This window comes from Anopheles ziemanni, chromosome 3, assembly GCF_943734765.1.
Source record: "Anopheles ziemanni chromosome 3, idAnoZiCoDA_A2_x.2, whole genome shotgun sequence".
Lineage (NCBI taxonomy): Eukaryota > Metazoa > Arthropoda > Insecta > Diptera > Culicidae > Anopheles > Anopheles ziemanni.
In genome coordinates, this window is record NC_080706.1 from 96,136,084 (window position 1) to 96,150,272 (window position 14,189).

The 14,189-nt window shown below is 45.1% G+C and overlaps 3 protein-coding genes across 3 annotated transcripts in view; 2 read left to right on the forward strand and 1 right to left on the reverse strand.

The window, feature by feature from the left end:
- Positions 1–7,852, forward strand: part of LOC131289728 (cAMP-dependent protein kinase catalytic subunit PRKX) — a 31,238-nt gene extending 23,386 nt beyond the window's left edge. Inside the window, exons 3-7 of the mRNA XM_058319031.1 lie at positions 6,445–6,613; positions 6,682–7,037; positions 7,293–7,474; positions 7,556–7,633; positions 7,718–7,852. Of these exons, the coding sequence (XP_058175014.1) occupies positions 6,445–6,613; positions 6,682–7,037; positions 7,293–7,474; positions 7,556–7,633; positions 7,718–7,852 (920 nt within the window). The remainder of the gene's footprint in view (positions 1–6,444; positions 6,614–6,681; positions 7,038–7,292; positions 7,475–7,555; positions 7,634–7,717) is intronic.
- A 1,292-nt stretch (positions 7,853–9,144) lies between these two features.
- Positions 9,145–11,113, forward strand: LOC131287109 (mitochondrial uncoupling protein Bmcp). The gene is made up of 5 exons (XM_058316128.1): positions 9,145–9,554; positions 9,705–9,852; positions 9,922–10,338; positions 10,410–10,470; positions 10,549–11,113. The coding sequence occupies exons 1-5, from the start codon at positions 9,488–9,490 to the stop codon at positions 10,786–10,788; spliced, it is 933 nt and encodes a 310-aa protein (XP_058172111.1). The 5' UTR covers positions 9,145–9,487; the 3' UTR covers positions 10,789–11,113.
- A 787-nt stretch (positions 11,114–11,900) lies between these two features.
- On the reverse strand, positions 11,901–14,082 carry LOC131286257 (myeloid leukemia factor). The gene is made up of 4 exons (XM_058315189.1): positions 13,963–14,082; positions 13,203–13,766; positions 12,540–12,863; positions 11,901–12,288 (listed from the first exon to the last, which is right to left on the reverse strand). The coding sequence occupies exons 1-4, from the start codon at positions 14,010–14,012 to the stop codon at positions 12,201–12,203; spliced, it is 1,026 nt and encodes a 341-aa protein (XP_058171172.1). The 5' UTR covers positions 14,013–14,082; the 3' UTR covers positions 11,901–12,200.
- Positions 14,083–14,189: the final 107 nt, after the last annotated feature.

A 14,189-nucleotide genomic window follows, 5' to 3' on the forward strand; every position in this document is an offset into this window, starting at 1 on the left:
TCAAACCCTTATCATTCGTCTCGGGATAATAACATCGGTGATACGATGATGAGGTTTCACACTGACAATAATATGCTGTTTGGTCGTCCTTAACTCCTCGTTGATCAGACATCCAAACTGTCACCAACATTTCCCTGTACGTGCTTTTCGTGACGCCAAGAAGAACGGAAGGGCTGTCAATCATTCTTCGAATGACCAATTTCATATTCCTTGGAACTGTAAAAGGAACCCTTTTGGCTTTCCTTGCCCCCAGACCATCATTGATTATTACAAATCGGATGACTTACTGGAAATTATTGTTTGCCTCCTACCTAACCGGATATTTTCGTCCGGTTTCCATTGGTTGACGGTCGCTCTACACTTTCCCGCATTTTGCAGATATTTTAAGAATAGTTTTTGTTTCATTCTGTTGAAGATCAAATTAATATTTTCTTGTACATAACATAACTTTTTTATTATACGTACTTATGTTTCTTTTATTACGGACTTTTATATGTTGTGCAAAAATAATTTTATCAAATTTATTAGACTCAAAAACACAAACTTATTAACACTTCCAATAAAAATCATATTCAGTTAACTTGGAATCAAATCTGCTTCGGTTCCTCAAGGAATTCTCCCACTTCTCGTTGTTGCGTTTTTACCGGTGACTCTTCCAACTAACCCAAAAAGTCTAGCTCGTTTTCTTTTTCACCATATTGAGTGGCTTTATTAGCTCTTACGCTACTTTGCCACTACACCTCCCAGGAGGTCATAATTTGCCAACCGTGTCGAACATAGCGTATATTACTCGAGGGCTACGAAAACGGGGAATATGGCAAACCGTGTTAGCGAAACTAAGTGCATCAATCCGACAGAATATAGCTTTTTAAGGCCCCATGGCTCACACATTGTGGGCAATAAATCGTGTGTGAGTGTGTAACACCCCGCTGCTACAGACCTCCCAGATTATTGCCCACCCGCCTATCAGACCAGGAAGTGGTCGCTAACGGCAGATTATTAACCTTATTTTACGCATTTTGTAATGACCATAAAATCTTGATTGATTTGATTTGGCACAACCATCGGTAATAGCAACCATGAAACGCTGTTTATTTTCCCTTTTCCAATCGAACACGGTTCCGATGACAAATGACCGAACGATAGAGGAAGGGGGAAATCGAAATGGCATTGAAGAAGTGAAACTCGAAATGCATTTGCTTTGGGAAAACGGTCGCGAACTGGTACAGGAACCTCCAGCGCAATATTTATGTGTTTACAAGTCGCGGAAGGGACGTTCATCTGAAGATCGAAGACCGAAGAAAAACTTCTGCAAATAGTAATGCTAACTCAGAGCTGCGTGTGAGGTTCCGACAAGACACTGCTTCCTTCGCATACGACTGTTCAAAATGACGCTAACATCTTTAGCGAAGTGCCATTTGTTGTTGGTTAGTTGTTTTTTTTTTGTTCGACCCCTCGACGAACGAAAGTCATCAAAAGAAAGCTACTCTCCCAGTTGCACCTGCAGCATGCCCAAGACGCGCGCATCCCCGACAATTGCATAGTTTTCCCTTCCCCGCGCTGCAATGGCGTTGAAAAATGAGCTTTTACTTTTCTTCTATTTGTTTGTCCACGCTCAAGACGACCTGTGGGGAGGGGGGGACTGCTGTGTGTGCAGCACTAAACGCATCGTTCCCAACTCTTCGACAACTTCCTCCCATTGTGTGCCGACGATCGTCGTGGTCGTGGTCATCGATTGGCTCACGGTCAAACACAAAACTTGACCAAACAACCTACCGATCGGATTCAAAAAAAAAAAGCCAAACAACCGCCATTCGTTCATCGGCCTGAAAAGAAGCATGAATGATTCATGGGGCATCTTTGCACTTCGCTTTTATGCAGCTTGTGGCGCTTGTGCCCGGCGTGCAGACGTGTCTGCAAGGTTAGCCGAATCCGCACGAGTCTTAAATGCCGCTAAACTGGTCACTTTACTGGTTTCGGTGTTTTGTTAGCAAAATTGATTAGGCTCAATATTTTTATTTTTGGATTTATTACTATTGAATCATCAAGTTGTACAAAATAAAGTTTATCGTTAGAGACCTTTTTTGCTTTTACTTTTTCCTCCTTCTCGTGGGATCGGTCCTGTGCTTCGTGCCGGCTTTCAATGTTGTCAACTGAACGGTTTAAGGTTGTTACCCTCATAAACGTCACCCCATCGCCTAACTCCACCCCATGGTCGCAGCAATGATCGAGTTAGAAAAAAATAAACTCAAGCCCGGTCATCGTTTTCTGACGCGTGATTGACATATTAATGACATGTTACGAGAAGCCCTTTCAACCCCCAGGCCGATGGAAACGTGTTATATATGCAACAGGTGCTGTGTGCTTTTCCAATCTACTTTTCTCGCAACCCTAAACCGCCGAACGTGTCCAGCAAGGCACACGCACTGTCTGGGAACACCCGATCTTTGTGGTGGTCCATTACCGGGCCCGTCGTACAATAATTAGATCAATCATGAGCAGCAATATGGCGACGATACGTAATGTACGATAACGTTACGTTTCCGCCGATACTAGCACACGTCCGGTTTCCAGATTCCCTGGATCGTTTGGGAAGGGATGTAGTGGAGGAGGAATGGAAGCGGGAAAGGAAAAACTTCCCCATCCGGTCGGGTGGCGGCTAGAAAACTCCCGGTCCCGTTCCATCAATTCTCATCAGCGTCAGCGGACGACATCGATCGATTGGACGGTGGCAGCCAAACGCGATGGCACAAGTAGAAAAATAAATGGAGAAAACACGAAAAACCCCTTTAGGATGGGTGGTGGAAGGCTTTTCGGTGGTCCATTGAACGTCGCTGTTACACACAATTAGCGTCCAGAGGAGAAATTCTTCTCCCGGTCGCGATGGAGCTGTCCGTGGCTCCGATAGCCTCGTGGAAATTTTATCTCCGCTGTTATTTTCTTTGAAGCTCAATGCTTTTCCATGTTTGCGGCCTCTTCTTTGAAGACGATGCACATGGCATGAAGCTGCAGGTTGTGGTAGGTTCGTTACCGAAGCGAATGAAGAACTATTAACCGTCATTTATGCGCCACTTAGCTCGTCCGACAAACGAACGATGTCACTGTCGGGTTATCCCACGGCTATAGACTTGCTGGAGTGAAAAATAACATACGTCGATGTCTCCACGAATCTTTTCTTTATATATCTCAATTTCCAAATTGAAAGTATTTTTTTTCCCGAATTTACTTCATCTTTTCTAGCTTGTCGCCATGGCTCTCACTTCAATGTATACTTTTCCATACTTTTTAATTGCGCAGAATTATTTCGTTTCTAGTAGGCTATAGCTCGTTCAATTTTCATTGCCAACTAGCTTACGAATGCCTTAATTTTTTTTAAATACGTTCCAATTCGACGTTTCATTGCATCGCCAGCATTTGATTACTCATTATTCATTTTGGTCAATTTGTCAATTATTAGGGGTTATCATGAAATCGTCGTTTCGTTTTAGCGGTCGCTAAAGGTGCTCATTTGTTCATTTCAGTCGCTAAAAGTTCATTATAATGAACAAATGAGCACCCTTAGCGACGAATGAGCGCCTTTAGCGACCGCTAAAACGAAACGACGATTTCATGATAACCCCTATTATTAGTCTAACTAATTCGGCTGAAAGAAAAAGGAACGAAAAAGTCATTGCAACTCGGTATAAAATATTTAAAACATCGAAGCCAATCGAAAATAGCAAATTGGCCCATGATCCCTTGGGGCTCACCACCTCGACGGCGTGGGTTCAAATTCCAACCGAACGTTCGTGTACGTTGAAACAGTCCAGTAAGCCTTTAACGGGCAGGCATGACCAAGAGGGTCGTTAGAAGAAGAATATTGAAATGTAAAGGACATAAGAGTGTATTTACTTGTTGGCTTTAGAAGACTCACTATGTAGAAGAAGTATATAATACTGAAAAAAAAGTTTGTGGATGAAAATGTCTCCAGTGCGATCACGCTCGTGTTAAACAGATAGTAGAGAAGCAGATCCATCAATTTATAATTAAACCTTTCCACTTAACGCCAAAGCCTGGTGACTGGTTACATTTGTTTGTTTGGAAGATAATTAAAACAACTCTTTCATCATTGATAGTCATCTCAAAAATACAATTCATCATAGACAAATGAAAATAAGATGTCGTCCGGTGGAGTGATTAATCACTCCCGGAGTGATAGTTTCTTTAACGCACACAAATGTGAACGGAAGCACGCTGTTCAGCCGAACGCACATGTTCGATCCTAAAGCCCTCCAACCATCTGTCGTCTGTGATCTTTTTGCAAATTCTGTTTCAAAACAACGAACCTAATCACCGAAAGCGAAAGTTGTGCCCGGAGTACGAGGAGAAAGGCCGCCTGCCAGGTTGGGCTGCAACTAGCCGTCGCGTTTTGACTTGCTTGAAGCCGATTTTCGAAACATGACCAGGGGCGGTCAGTCCTACGCAACCGGCGTGCACGAGCAAAGAGTGTCAAAGTCGCACCTGCCCTCGGCGTAGGGCGGCGTTCCTGTTCACCTTCAAATGTGCTTTGGGTTTATTTTTTGTTTCAGAAGGAGACCGCATGTTCTAGACTTGATGCTTGAAGACGTGCACCTTTGGTAGTTTCAGGCATTAGCTAATGCATCGTGCATGCCAGGGTGGCGCAAAATACGGAAGCTTTTTCGGTGGCCCACCTTATGTGAAGGCACGTTCGAACAAACGAACAAATATCTATCCACAAGCCATCGTCAGGGGTTTCTCGTTAGACTTTGTGTCGGTCTGCTATCGGAAAATGGCCTACTCGTTTGAAGAAAAAAAACTTAACGGTGACTTAACGCCACCTGTCTGTAAAATGGGTTGAAAAAGCGAAAAGCAATTCTGCAACTTACCGAAACTGCCACACACACACGGAAAGGAAGGGAAAGGAAAGCAACGGTCTGGCCTGTCTGGTCCACATTTTAATTTCTCGTTGTGCAACTATCCTCGTCAAGGTGCTTTGGGGTTTTTTCTTCTGCTCCCCTTTTTTTCCCCTGGTGACAAATGGAACGTAAACAGTGGCGAATTGGCGTTAAATGGATGCCAGATTCTGTTCCCGTTCCCCCCCCCCCCCCCCACCTCCCCTCCGATACCGTGGCATACACGTTTGCGTCAGCCAATCGGTAAGGGATACGGATTTCCAAAACAAACCCCCCGGTCCAAGCCGGCATGTACCCCGAAACATACATACTTGACCGTCCCACATCCCGGCCGATGCTGGCTGGCCGATGGATGCACTTTCAAGGTTATGTTTAAAATCAGCCGCACATGCCCCCCCTCCCCCCCTCCTTGTTGGATGCCGTAATTAAACCCCGCGCCGTCGATTTGCCGGGCGGCGTGGGCAACGTGTGGTGTTTTAATTAGTACCTAATTGGAAATTTAACACACTCCTTTCCACGCCGCCCCGAATGTTCTTTCACGCGCGTTCGTCCACCCCAACCTTGTTTTTGGTGGGGCTGGCCGGTCTGGCGACATTTGGTCGTGGCTGAAATCCGTGCCCAAGGTCCCAAGGATCGTCGTTCGGGGAATGGAAAAGATGTACTAGAGAAATTCTATCGGTGTACATCGAAAGATCGAACCGTGCACAATATCCATCATCCAAACTGGGAGCAATGGAAGGCGTCACACCAGGGCGGGGGAGCACACAAATAACCCATTAATCTATCAATCCATCTGTCAATCCAATCTGGTACGGAGAACTGGTGAGGGGAGGGGGTGGTGGTGGATTGGTTTGTGATGGGAAGACTCTGTCAGATTATCCTCATTCTCCGTCTGGTTCAACGGGGTCGATTTTCCGGGCTGATGAACTCAAAGCATTCTAGCGATCGTCTCAAGAAAGAAGTGTTTAAAATTTTGTTATCCACTTTGTTTCACTGTAAGAAAACCATTATTTTCCTCCGGCTCTTAAACATGTAACGGGTAGGTTAGAGTAGGCGTTTCTTGACTGCGTTTTAAGGGTGCAATTTTTGACCAACGCAGCAGGCTAGGTTAAGTTTTTTCCTCTCTTGCGATTGGATAGTGGCACGACAAGGATGCGTTTACCATTTTGAGATAAAACACAGCGTAAGAATTAGAGGAAACTAGTAGCGATAGGGGGTCCGCGACAGCCGAGCGGTAGCGCCGGTTAGAAAATCGGCCCATGAGCGCCGGGGCTCACCACCTCGACGGCGTGGGTTCGAATCCCAACCGAGACCGGACCCTCCCCTGTACGAGAGGATTGACTATCCACGTACAACAGGGAAACAAGTCTTGTAAGCCCTTAACGGAGCAGGCATGACCAACAAGGTCGTTACGCCAAGAAGAAGAAGAAGAAGAAGTAGCGATAGTTTCGAGGCCGTTTCGAACAAAACACATATTTTCATTTGATTGTAAAGTCATTCAAAATCACCTAAACAACTTTACCACTCACAGGAACGGGAACGTTTGGCCGAGTTTGCCTATGCCGGGATAAGATCACCAACAAGTACTGGGCCATGAAGATACTCGCCATGGCCGACGTCATCCGATTGAAGCAAATCGAGCATGTAAAGAATGAGAAAAACATTTTGAAGGAAATCGACCATCCGTTCATTGTGAACATGTAAGTATCCCTCGAATGATCCTCCGATGATCGTGTCCTTATACCCCTTCTTTTTCCTGTGCTTGCAGGCGATGGAACTCCAAAGATGACTGTTGCCTGTACATGCTGTTCGAGTTCGTGAGTGGTGGCGAACTGTTTTCCTATCTGCGGAACGCGGGCCGTTTCGACAGTGCGACCGCCAACTTCTACGCCTGCGAGATCGTCCTGGCGCTGGAGTACCTACACTCGCTGTCGATCGTGTACCGCGATCTGAAACCGGAAAACCTGCTGCTCGATCGGGACGGACACCTAAAGATCACCGACTTTGGGTTCGCCAAGAAGCTCAAGGACCGCACCTGGACGCTGTGCGGTACGCCCGAGTATCTGGCACCGGAAATCATCCAGTCCAAGGGTCACAACAAAGCTGTAGACTGGTGGGCATTGGGTGAGTGTGGAAGGGGACCGTTCCCCCCCCCGCGATCGTAAAACCGGGGAAAACTGTAAACATTGTGGCGTTGTTCTGGCTCCCAAGTTGGGCCAAGGATTTGTTTGCAACGGGTATTTCGATCCGTTGCTGCACAGACGCGCGCTCACAGCCATGTTATGACCATCGTTTGTGGTCCATCATATACGACTGTTTATTTGTCTTCGAGCGTGGAATAATGAATCCGTTCCATCTGCAATCTCTTTTCCCTCGCAGGAGTACTCATCTACGAGATGGTCGTCGGCTATCCACCATTCTACGACGACAATCCGTTCGGAATTTACGAAAAAATTCTCAGCGGAAAGATCGAATGGTCTAGACACGTCGATCCCATTGCCAAGGATCTGGTCAAGAAGCTGCTGGTACTGGATCGCACCAAGCGACTGGGTAACATGAAGGTTTGTCTCATACGCCCCCCTTTCTGTCCTGGTGTGGCATTCTTATCGCATTATTCTTTTTTTTACGAAATATCTATCTAGAATGGAGCAGAAGACGTCAAAAGACACCGTTGGTTTAAGCAGCTGGACTGGAACGTTGTGATAAGAAAGCAGCTGAAAGTAAGACGAAGACGTTATGCACATTATTTTATCTTGCACTTCAATGATATTGTATTGTTCTCCCCTCCCCTGACCATGCTTTAGCCTCCCATCGTTCCTACGTACGTGTTTAATTCAAAAGAGGACGATACCAGCAACTTTGACGACTACCCGGAGACGGATTGGAAATCGGTGCGATCGCTGGACAAAATCGAGATGCAACTGTTTGAAGACTTTTGAAGGTCTCTGACTGGATTCATCTTCAAACCGTACGTCGTCGTCGTCGTCGTCGTTCCGCCATTTTGTAGATAATAAGCATCCCGCCACGAACGCGATCCTCCCGTCAGACATACACTGTATTTATTGGAAAGATCCAACAACAATCCGCTGGAGAGTGCAGTCTAAATTTAGTTTAGAAATCTGAATAATGCTCATGTTTTTGCAGTGAGTCACAAGAAAAAACGTTAGTCATTGTGTACATAAAACTAGTTCTTAAAAAACGGCAACCAGCCTATTGCCGTGTAGGACGTAACATGATATAGTATATTTCGTGTGGCCGTTATTTCGTCGAGAAGTGGGCGAAAAAAAAGAACAAAGCTTTCAAATAGACTAGAGCCCTGAATGGTGCCGGAGGAGGTCAGTAGATTAGGGATAGGATATGATTTGTGCTTGCAGTCTATAGCATAAGTTTTAATCCATAATGGTACTGTGATAGGAGAAAACAAAAAAATGATGCAAACATAATTGTGCAGTTCCCGTTTTGTAAAAATTCAGAAAATCAGTGTCTAATTGCTCGGAAACTTTCAATATGTTACGCTACCGAAGTATGTGTGTCTATTTCAACAAAAAAAACCATCCTACCAGTCAAGGTATAACCTCAATTTCCTAAATTTGTCCATTCGAGAGCTGTAGAGAATGGTAGAGTGTTTAAACTAAAAGTTGCATGTTCAACTTTCACGATACATCATAGCTTATCCAAATATACCGTTAGGCCTGAACATTATGCTACACTCCTTGAATATACTACACCATTTGCTGATGAAGTGTTTTCTGAAATAAAAATCTTATTACCACTTTTGACACTTTTTTTTAGAAAAACTCATTACTTATCGTCTTGCCAAAGAAAGAAATTTTTCAGAGGAATTTAAATAATTTGTTTTCCCCTTTTTCGATTGATACTCCTTATTCGTTCAACCGGACTACCCAAGTAGTCCATACATTTTGTATGGGAGATTCCGTTTTTCTGTACTTCAGACCAAATATCTTTTAATTGAGATGTCGGATCGATTTGAAGTTTTCAGTGAAGATAGTTGAGGGTGTTTGTCAAAATATTCTATATTTTTTATAATTTTAAACATTCATTAAGTATATTAATTTGAGGTTCCAACAAAATTAACCCTCGCTGAAGCACAATAACGGAAAATCGTGCGAATGTCTTCCGGTGTTAAATCCGATTCGAATCCGTCAAGGGGTCGAGTGTTCGAATCTTCCGAATCCTGAATCTGCCAACACTAGTTTGTTTTGTTGTGCTATTGGTCCGCAAATTAGTTGCAACTTGGTGGTTATTCCACGGTCCATCGCGTGAAGGAATCTCCGGAAAAGTGTAGTCACAATGTTTCGCTCAGTGTACATTCGGAAAATCCGTCGGAAACTTCATCCGCAGCACTAGGCGCGCCGCATTACCGTGTGCCAAACACCCACCGGTTGCCCGTCTGTTTTCTCGCCGTGCCACACACGGTACAGGACACTGATTGAAGGAGTTCACGTGCAAATTTGCCGTGCCAATAGGAGTTGTTGACGATTTTCCACACGCGGTCTTGCGCCAAGACACACCGTCTGTAGCTAAGGAGGCTCTAAAGCCGACACGTGCCGACGATGGGAGAATTACGTGACTGGCGGCCGTTTGTTTACGGCGGGATGGCATCGATAATGGCAGAATTCGGTAAGAAATGAGCTGAAGCTGTGGGCAACGAGATAGAGATTAAGGAAGAGCAAAAACAAACGCATTCATTATGGCATTATGTAACAATTCCGTGCTGCGCTGGAACGGAATAGATTTTTCATCTAGTTTTCCGTGCCTTTCCCGTTCCAGGAACGTTTCCTATCGATACAACAAAAACTCGGCTGCAAATTCAAGGTCAAAAGATTGATCGATCGCACGCCGAGCTGCGATACCGGGGCATGGTGGATGCCTTCGTGAAAATTTCCCGCCAAGAAGGGGTAAAAGCTCTGTACTCGGGGTAAGTATTTCAGCATAAAGTGAATTTTCTGCTTTGAAATCGAAATATACGTCGACCGTTTGTTTTTAGAATATGGCCTGCAGTGCTTAGGCAAGCCACTTATGGCACCATCAAATTCGGAACGTACTACACACTGAAAAAGGTGGCCACGGACCGGGGTTTGCTGCTCGATAAGGCGGGCAACGAGAGTGTGTGGTGTAATGCCGCCTGTGCCACGATGGCCGGTGCCATCTCCAGCGCCATTGCCAACCCCACGGACGTGCTGAAGGTGCGCATGCAGGTGCACGGCAAGGGCACGAGCGACGTTGGACTCATGCGATGCTTCCGGGAAATCTACATCCACGAAGGGGTCCGCGGGCTCTGGCGTGGCGTTGGACCGACGGCGCAGCGAGCCGCAGTGATAGCGGCCGTCGAACTTCCGGTGTACGATTTTTGCAAGCTGCATCTGATGGAAACGTTCGGCGATCAGGTAGCGAATCATTTCATGTAAGTTCCGAGCAACTGAGGAAGCAGAGGCGGAAAGCAGTGTGACCTATCGCTCTGTTTTTGTATTTCAGATCTAGTTTTATTGCTAGCTTAGGAAGTGCGGTAGCTTCAACTCCAATCGATGTGATAAGAGTAGGTGTTTTGATTGTCGATCTTCGGTTCCTCGAATCTGCTGAGCAACCATTATATCCCCACTTTTGTTTTTTTCAGACCCGTTTGATGAACCAACGTCACGTACATCAGCTGCAACATAGCATTTCGCCGGCCACAACGGGCACAAGTCCGCCACATCGGCTCTTTTACACGGGAAGCGTCGACTGCGCCGTACAAACCGTCCGGAATGAAGGCTTCCGTGCCTTATACAAAGGTTTCATTCCGACCTGGGTGCGTATGGGACCATGGAACATCATTTTCTTTATAACCTACGAACAACTGAAGCAGTTCTACTAGGTGCAGTCGGTCCTCCACCAAACCCCCCGATCCCTCTCCCCCTTCCCTCCTTTTAGGTAATGCATTGTCATGCTTCAAAACCAAAGCTTGGATTACATTTAATGATCTTCAATGAACCAGAGATTTAAATGGCATTTGTGATGCATTTGTAAGAAATGACCACGTAAATCAAACAGGTTATGTTAAAATCAGTTTAACCTGCCTACACAACTAGTAGGCAAAGTATAATAAAGCACCCACCACAAAACAAATAATCGACTCTATCGTTCCGTTTGTCAACTACTAGTGACTTACTTGTTGTAGTCTAAATACAGAATTTTGATTGATAAAATAACGAATGGCAAATAGAAACAAAATGATATCATACTTGTGATTGGCAAATTTTATTCAATTTTAATTTCCTTCCGAATTTTTGTATCCTCTTAAGTTGATCACATCCTACAGGTCGGATGTACAGCCCAACGCCCCCAACGGAACCAACATTTTATTGGCCGTAACCATCGAAGAAACCCCCATCGTTCTCTGCTGTATGATGTTGACGCTCTGTTTAAGGTCCTGCGTTCCGTCCCGTAGTCTGTGTCTCGATAGCCTTTCAAACATTTACTTCATAACTTATCAAGCCCACAGACAAATCGTGTCTTCTACTGCAATCGTACATATAAACTGCATCTTTAGTTCTTCGTGGAGCTTTTCATTTAAGAGCCTTCTGGGTATGTTTGGTTTTACCCATTTCTGGCTCCATTTTTGTTTCCACACGCACGCCATCTTATTTGTTTATCTTTCGCTTAAAAGTACATATAATATTTTAAAAATTTGGTTTTCTATGTTGAACCACAACTTAACTAACGTTGAAGAAAATTTAAAAAGAACGCACACATAGTATATCTTACGAAAGAAAATTGAAATGGTACACGATCCTCCCCTTCTTGCCCATCTTATAATAGTTCTCTTATATTTTTCGTCTGTAGCGCTTACGAATTTGATGTGATTCAGGGTCGAGTTGTGATAAACACATCATGTGTGTCTTTCTTGGTGATTGCGGTTGACGCGCGTTATCGAAAACCAAAATTCAAAAAACAATTATCAGCTTCATCTGACTTCATCTGAGTTTACCCAACATATACAAAGCAACTTGTTTTATCGTTTACTATTTCTCTATTAGCTGATAACGGGTACAACCTACTCTGCTAGGAAATATGTATGTCGGTGTGGAACAGAGAATCGATCCTGATTTCCCTCGAAAAAGTACAGTATTTGTGCTAAAAGAATTCTTCAATGGCGGGAAACGGTCTAGGATGCGACCTTGAGTCCCTGTTTTGCACCAAGTTATCGGTTGCAAATGTTAATCTAAGATTGAATAATAATATTAATAAACCTCCATTCTAGCTTCAGCTATTTCCCAGCGAGGGTGATTATTGATGGTGCCCAGTGGACGAAGAAGAAGGACCCTTCAGCGGTCGGGACTTCCTGGTGGTCGCGTAGTACGGGTGCAGGTGCACGCTGAAAAGAAGGAAACATTCATAACATTACCTTCTCGGAAGGAATAGAATTTGTACCAATTGTTATCAATTGAAAGCCTTCTGCTACTAAATGTTATTGAAGTTAGTTTTCGTTCCATCGATGGCTTGTTGGCAATTTTCTTATCAAAATAATGCCCGGAAGTGCTAAGCTTTATTAGTAGGTGAAAAAAGCAAATTCGTAGAAGCTTGAACAGGCAGATGATGCTTTTGAATCTGCATGTGTTCCAGTACCTTGTTGCCATGTGATGATTGGGGCCACTCAATGGCGATGACATGCTCAACGGGGACGAGGCCGGCGAGCGGATGGACCGTCGAGATGTGACTGGGGCTCCGTCAGCATACCCCATGGCTGCGGTACTATGCTTACCACCGCTGCGACCGCCAGCCGGCGTTGATGAGTTCTGTTGCGTCTGCTTTGATGGTTGCAACTGAGAGTTGTGTTTGGAACTGGCCCTTTCGCTGCAGGCTGTGCACGTGGGGGTGTCGCTGGGATTACCACATGTCTCGCAACCGTTATCCGGCACTTCGGTAATCGAAAGGATTCGCTGCGATTGGCTGCGGGGTGGACAGAAACCAACGCGTATGGGAACCGCGTTGTACGATGTGCCATTATAGCCGTTTGATACTTTTTACAATGCATCCTTTGATTCTACGTCTACTACGCTCTAATACAATCAAATGGGTGAAATCATTGATTCATTTGGCCAAGCAAGGTGTAGAAAACAAATTATTATACATTCGATTCCAATAGGAAATGGCCAGCCTTTTGAAAGAAAGTAATGATTGATAGCATTTCACTTGATCCTCACGCATTGCAAACGGGATTTCGGTGTTCTGAGCCGTGTGTATAATTGCAATATTTTACGGCATACTACGAATGTTGGAAATACTTACCTCGGTTGATTAGAAGGCAGCGCCAACTGCTCCGTACGGCGACCACCGGATCCGTTCAAAACGGTACGCGCCTTATTTTGGAACTCGCGATCAAAGTCTTCCGCTTCCTCGTCATCCAGGTTGATGTAATCTTGGCGTTCTTCCTGCACGCCCGTATTCAAATTTTGCTCACGCTCGATGATGTGTGCTCGCTCACCGATGTGATGCCCGATGGCCATTTTCTTCGTGCCCGTGCGGCTGTCCTGTACCGTTTTGCGCGTCTCCTTGATGCCTCCCGGACCCGTGCGTGTGCTCGAGGTAGCCTGATAGACCTGCGGTCCATTCGGTCCGGATGTCATGGAAATGACGCTGCTGCTGCAGAACGATGCACCATCGACGGGGCCCATACTAAGCAAACGATTCATTGGTGGCGGTGTGAACATAGTTGGCATCAGCGCATTGTGGCGCATTCCGAAGGCAGGACCAGCGGCTATTGCCTCCATTCCACCACCGAGCATTCCGAACGGGTCGGAGAATAATGAGTTCAGCATGTTGTTCATCTGGCGCATCGAACGCATGTGATGGCTGTTGAATGTGGCAGAAAACGAACGAGAAATGTACTCCATTGGTTCATGGTCATTTGAGGCTCACTGTGCATCATTCGACGATGATGAGAAATTTAGCTTTAATTTGCTGTCCCTCTGTCAAATGCTCCAAGTGGCCCTCTTTTTTTCCTGCTACGCACTCGCGCCACAGAATGATTTACACACATTTTACTTACCCGAAAATTGGATCCTCCTCCAGATCATTCATCATTCCGAAAAGAGACATATTCACCAACGATAAACACGACCTTTGCAACAAACAAACGCGATTTTTTCTACGATTTGTGAGAAAAACTTTACGAGCGTATGATTTTCGTGTCTACGTCGAAGCGAACCTAGTGTTGGCAGAATCGGGATTAGGAAGACCAGAACACTCGATTGCTAGACGGATTCGAATCGGATT